A 6,429-nucleotide genomic window follows, 5' to 3' on the forward strand; every position below is an offset into this window, starting at 1 on the left:
AAACAAAAATAAAACAAAAATCCAAACAAATGCAAAAAGCCCTGCTGTATACTTTAAAAATACATATTTGTTTACGTATATAATCATAAAAAAAGCCAAAAGGATGTTTTTTTTTGTTTGTTTTTTAAAGATTTTATTTATTTATTTGACTGACAGACATCCCAAGTAGGCAGAGAGGCAGGCAGAGAGAGGGGAGGAAGCAGGCTCCCTGCTGAGTAGAGAGCCCAATGTGGGGCTCGATCCCAGGACCCTGGGATCATGACCTGAGCTGAAGGCAGAGGCTTTAACCCACTGAGCCACCCAGGCGCCCAGCCAAAAGGATTTGTACCAAACTATGAATTGTGAGTTTACAAGAGTGAGTGAAGGAGGTGAGGAACTACTACTTTCTGTATCTCTGTACTGTCTGAACTTATTACAGAGTGATTCAATTTTTTAAGGCCCTCTATCATTTTCTGAGTCACACTGTGTCTTGAAAAGTTAAACTACCAGACAGCTATTCTTAACATTAGACCACAGAATTCAGTCTCTTCCCTGTGAAGTAAAATCAAAATTTTAACCATTACAGTTAAATGATAACCAAAAATCTCTCTAAGTAGCACTGGGTTCTGCTGTATTGATTCTGATATCAAGAAACCAAAAACTTACACTGTTCTGGCCAAAGGTCTGGTGAGGCACGGTCAAGTTTTTCAAAACTTAGCAAAGATGTTTCCAGATCTGTCCCTAGAACAAAACACGAAGAAGAGCCAAGAAGACACAAAACATGTTAATTTACATCTTACAGCATTTTAGTCTCAAAGAACACAACAAACTGGAACATTCACTTGGAAGTCTTTTTTTTTTTAGAAAGATTTTATTTATTTATTTGACAGAGAGATGGAGAACACAAACAGGGTGAGGGACAGGGGGAGAAGCCGACTCTGGGATCATGACCGAGCTGAAGGCAGACACTTAACTGACTGAACCACCCAGGTGCTTCAGAAATCTGAGTTATAGGGGTGCCTGGGTGGCTCAGTGGTTTGGGCTGCTGCCTTTGGCTCGGGTCATGATCTCAGGGTCCTGGGATCGGGCCCCGCATCGGGCTCCCTGCTCTGCGGGAGGCCTGCTTCCCTCTCTCTCTCTCTCTCTCTCTGCCTGCCTCTCTGCCTACTTGTGATCTCTGTCTGTCAAATAAATAAATAAAATCTTAAAAAAAAAAAAAAAAGAAATCTGAGTTATATAACCACTGATACTCCTGGGCATGATATTATCCAAATAAATCATTCTCCTTCATCAAACTTCACATCTCTGATCTCTAAAATGGGGAGCAATATTTTAGCAGGGTATTAGGAAAAATAAATCTCAACAAACCCACCTGCATCTTCACTCATACTCTTAGACTTTTCCCAATTAAGACAAACTCCTCTGAAGAGCTCTGGACGTCAATTTCTCTTGCTCTGTCAAAGACATAATCTTGAATAACCTCTCTTGCACAATTTCTACCTTCTCTCCTGGCTCATACTCATCAGCAAGCAAGCCTGCTCTAGAATTCCCCTTCTTTGAAAAAAAAAACTCTTCCATGACCCCATTACCTCCTTACTCCTCCTTCATTACAAAACGACTTGCGTTTTCTATCCTGACATCTCCACTTCCTCACCTCACATTCTCTTCTTAACCCAAGACAACTGGGCTTCTGCTCCCCTATGCATGGAGAGTGCTGCGGTCAAGGTCATCTGTGACCTATGTTGCTAAACCCAGTGGTCACTTCTCTGTTGTCTGTGACTTCTTTGCAGCATTTACACGCTCACCACTCTCCTTGAAAAACTCCACTTCTAGGGCACCTGGGTGGCTCAGTCAGTTAAGTGTCTGACTCTTGGTTTCGGCTTAGGTCATGATCTTAGGGTTGTGAGATCAAGCCCTGCATTAAGCTCCACACTCAGTGAGGAGTCTGCTTAAGATTTTCCCACTTTCCCTCTCCCTCTGTTCCCCCCACCCTCATCTCACATGCTCTCTCTCTCTATCTCAAATAAATAAATAGATCTTAAAAACAAAAGAGAGAGAAAAGAAAAACTCCACTTCCAGCTTCTGTAAAATTGATTTTTCTCCTACCTCACCAACTCCTTCCTTCCTTTCCTCCACTCAGGTCCCACCCCAGGCTGGTTTCACTCTCTACCTAAAGCCTCCAAAGAGATCTCATCTAGCCCCATAGCCTTTACCAGCATATATATGTCAATAACTCCACATTTATATTTCCAGTCCCTATCCTTCCCAGGACTTCAGAAGTATAACTAAGAGGCTATTTAACAAACTTCTCTGCCAGAACTCTGATAATTCTCAACATCCTTCTCCATTAGTGTGAAAATCTTTCTGAGTCCAATAATTACATTCAAAACCACCTACATCTCAAGAAATAGCACCACCACGAACCCCAGTTCTCAGATCAAAACCTAAAAATCATCCATCCTTCATGCCTCCCTTTCCTTCGACGTTCCATTACAATCCATTAGTAAATCCAGTAGTTTCCATCTCCAAAACACACCATGAAACCAAATGAATTAACCAAAGACTCATCACTTCTCTCGAAGACTACTTCAGAAGCTCTCAACAGTTCTCCCTGCTTCTATTCTTACCTCTTCCCCTCTTTACCCAAATCTGTTCTTCACAAAGTAGCCAGAACTGATTTTTTTAAATGTCAATCAATTTGTGTCACTCTTCAGAGTAAGAGACTTCTTCCCAGCTAATTTCATGAATGTATATCGCCCATACCCTAAAAAAAAAAAAAAAAAAAAAAAAAAAAAAAAAAAAAAGCATGATCCAGCCCTTGCCTAATTCTTCGATACCATTTCTTTGCCACTTTTGCCTCGGCACACATTAAGTGCTCAAAATTAGTAACAATTAACATTTGTTGAGTACATATTTTGTGCTCAGTATCCTAACGAAGTGCATTAATTAATGATCTAAACAGTGGTTCTTAATATTTTCTGGGTGAGTGACATCTCCAGAAATCTGGCATGGGTGGGCAGTTACAACCTCATTCCCTGGAAAATGGACATATGTATAAAATTTTTCAACATGTATTTTTCTCTACCTTGAATTTTTTTCCCCAAATAGTCTAAGGGAATTTCCAGCAACATTCTAATCAGCAAAGAACTCAACCCTAATAAATTGCCTTAACTAAAGCACCCAAAAATTGTAACAAAGAAAAGCTGTGTGTAACACACAAAATTCCAACTTTAAACTCCTTAGGAATGTTGGTGATGGGTAGCTCAACTATAACAAAAGTGACCTATCAAGAATAGGATCTGATAACAAACAACGGTGGTCTTATGATACCACAAGTCTGGAGCATAACTCAGACTCTGCTATGAGTACTACTCTCATACATTAAGTAATTTCAAAGTTTTCCTTTTTAAAGAAATCCCAAGCGGGGCACCTGGGTGGTTCAGGTGGTTAAGGGTCTGCCTTCAGCTCAGGTCATGATTCCAGGGTCCTGGGATCAAGCCCCATATCAGGCTTTCTGCTCAGCAGAGTCTGCTTCTCTGTCTCCCTCTGCCCTCCCCCTCTGCTCATGTGCTCTCTCCCAAATAAATGAATGAAACCTTTTTTAAAAATCAAGTATGCAAACTTGAGTTAGTACAAAGATGGCAAGAAGACGAATGGGGGAAAAATGTTTCCAATATTTTTCCTAGCCAAAAAGGTAAAAGAAATAGAGAAGACAGGAAAAAAATCTAATACAAGGAACATAGCTCTAAAATCGATAAAACTTAGGGATGCCTCAGGTCATGATCCTAGGGTCCTGAGATAGAGCCCCATATCAGGCTCTCTGCTTATCGCGGAGCCTACTTCCTTCCCCCTCTCTCTCTGCCTGCCTCTCTGCCTACTTGTGATCTCTGCCTGTCAAATAAATAAAATATTATAAAAAAATAAATAAAACCTATAAAACTTATAAATATAAAAACAATTTAGTAATAAACTAAAAATTTTAATAGAAATTACTTCTACTTCTATCACCTGGCTGATTTTTTTTTTTTTTAATTCTGGTAAGATATACATAACAAAATTCACTACTTCAACCATTTTTAAGGGTACAATTCGGTGGCATTAAGAACATTCACACTGGGGCACCTGGGTGGCTCAGTGGGTTAAAGCCTCTGCCTTCGGTTTAGGGCATGATCCTAGGGTCCTGAGATAGAGCCCCACATCAGGCTCTCTGCTTATCGCGGAGCCTACTTCCCTCCCCCTCTCTCTCTGCCTGCCTCTCTGCCTACTTGTGATCTCTGTCTGTCAAGTAAATAAATAAAATCTTAAAAAAAAAAAATTCACACTGCTGTGTAACCATCATCATCCATCTCCTGAATATTTTCACCATTCCAAACTGAAATTCTCTACTCATTAAATAGTAACTCCCCATTCCCTTAGCCAACTTTCTAAATAATCCTTTTTTTCTGGCAAGAAAAAATACATTTTAAGACAGCATCCAGGAAGGAGAAGCAATCGCTCTCTCTCTTTCCCCCACCCCTTATTTTTTTTTAAAGATTTATTTATTTGAGAGAGAGAGAGAGAGCAAGAGCACAGAGAGAATCTTCAAGCAGACTCCCCACTGAGCATGGAGCCCCAGGTATGGCTCAATCTCAGGACCCTGAGATCATGACCTGAGTTAAAATCAAGAGTTGGCTGCCTGAGCCAAGCAGGCACCCCAGGGAATCTCTTTTGACTCTGAACACCCATAATTTCTTATACAGTATGCATATGTGCTCAAAAAACCTAAGTTAAGCTTGAAACCTGAGGCTAATATATTATTTATGTAAATATTCTAAAAGGTCTGCTGCTTGCCAGACACTGTGCTAAACTCTGGGATCCAACTATTAACAGGACAAGATTTGGAGTTTATAAACCAGCATGAAAGGGGCAAACAGAATAACTATGCTGACAATGAAGGTATGAGATAGTAAATAATAGGGAAAACAGGCAATTCCAGATACTGTGTGTTCTGGGAAACCTTCTCTTGAGAGGTGACATCTAAAATGAGACCTGACATTATCTCAGGATCGTGAGATCGAGTCCTGCGTGGGGCTCAAGCTCAGAGAGGAGTCCACTTGAGATTCTTTCCTGGTCCTTTTTCCTCCTCCTCCTCCCACACACGTTCTCTCTCGCTTCTCTCTTTCTTTTTAAAAGGGTAAAAAAATAACAAATAAATAAATACATAAGAAAGACCTGAAAGTGCAAAGGTGTTTACATGATTGATTAATCTTTACCTTTCCCAAAGAACTTAGCATTAAGCCTTTCATATAATGGGAACTCAGTAATAGCTCTCCTGGCCTGAATTTCCTTATTCCTGAAATAAACTTCCAAGATTTTTTTCCAAACACAAAATGTGTTTGAGAAGAAAAAACTACATACCAATGAAATGGACATGGGGATGGTGGCGGTAGAAGCAAAATTTAAATGAGTTCAGAAATGACTGCAAAACCATAACTAAGGCAGAACAGCGCGCAAAAACGTGGTTATTCCAAAACCACTTAACTGGTATCTGAAATGCCCTACATCTTAGACAGCATATAAACAGAAATCATTCACTCACTCATCCTGGGTAAACAACACATACAGTAGAAGCAAAATTGTATGTGATAAGTATATGACCACACTGAAGTGTTCAATTCTCATCTTCCTCTGGACTCTCATTGGGAGGGGCCATGATAGGGAAACGGTGCCAATCTACCCAGACAGGAGAGTATCAGGTTTTGCTTGCGGCTTAATCCCGGAATGAGATCAGTAACCAACCCTAGCTAGGATTTGAGAGAATCGTTCCAGATGCTCCAAAAGAAAATCGACCCTTCAGTGGGGTGCCTGAGAAGGAGAAAGCTACCCTAAGTCACCGCATTTACCCCAGCAGTATCTGGTCCTCGGCCCTGCCTCACCCAAATGGGGCTAAGGCAAGGCCAGGGCGACCCTAATCCTTTCGCCAAGAATGCGCCCCACGAGGGTGCCCTCCTTCACCCTCTTGATACAGAGGGGAAACCGGGCACCTCCAGAGCTTCTGTGAAGAACTACCGAGCTTGAGGACGAACTCGCAGTGGAAACGAAAAGTGGAAAGCAAAGAGTTGGAGCCCAAGAAGAAAAAAGCGTTAGTTTACGGGGCAGACAGAGTGGAAGTCCCCGGCAGAGCAAAGAAGGAGGTTGCAGGGGAAAGATCCCTAAACCGGCTCTTACCGTCTGTGGGAGACGCCATCTTCCAACCCATGTCACGTGACGTGGCCAACCGTCGGCGGGAAAGCAAAGATCCATAAGCCACGCCCCCCAAGAAATCCTATCCTCAGCTCGCAGCCCCGTCTCATTTCCCCGCCCTATAGGGCAATCTTTGCCTAGCCCCGCCCCCAGTGCTGGCCACACCCCCCCGCGCAGGGAAACCAGGTGGAGCGACTGCAAAGTTCTTGAAGGGTCTTATTTATGTTC

At 41.9% G+C, this 6,429-nt stretch overlaps 1 protein-coding gene across 9 annotated transcripts in view; it reads right to left on the bottom strand.

Annotated features, from left to right (window-relative positions):
• Nucleotides 1–6,293, bottom strand: part of LIN52 (lin-52 DREAM MuvB core complex component) — a 140,484-nt gene extending 134,191 nt beyond the window's left edge. For 6 of the 9 annotated variants that reach the window (XM_004739280.3, XM_004739283.3, XM_004739285.3 and 3 more), the window contains exons 1-2: nucleotides 6,187–6,293; nucleotides 646–720 (exon numbers count right to left, since the gene is read on the bottom strand). In XM_004739280.3, coding sequence (XP_004739337.1) covers nucleotides 646–720; nucleotides 6,187–6,217 — 106 coding nt within the window. In that variant the 5' untranslated portion in view covers nucleotides 6,218–6,293. Of the gene's footprint in view, nucleotides 1–645; nucleotides 721–1,351; nucleotides 1,434–6,186 lie in introns of all 9 variants that reach the window. The other 3 variants (XM_004739282.3, XM_013058687.2, XM_045072396.1) reach the window with 3 other exon arrangements.
• Between the last annotated feature and the right edge of the window lie 136 nt (nucleotides 6,294–6,429).

Source organism: Mustela putorius, unplaced genomic scaffold (assembly GCF_011764305.1).
Source record: "Mustela putorius furo isolate JIRA1106 unplaced genomic scaffold, ASM1176430v1.1 tig00000129_pilon_pilon_pilon, whole genome shotgun sequence".
NCBI lineage: Eukaryota > Metazoa > Chordata > Mammalia > Carnivora > Mustelidae > Mustela > Mustela putorius.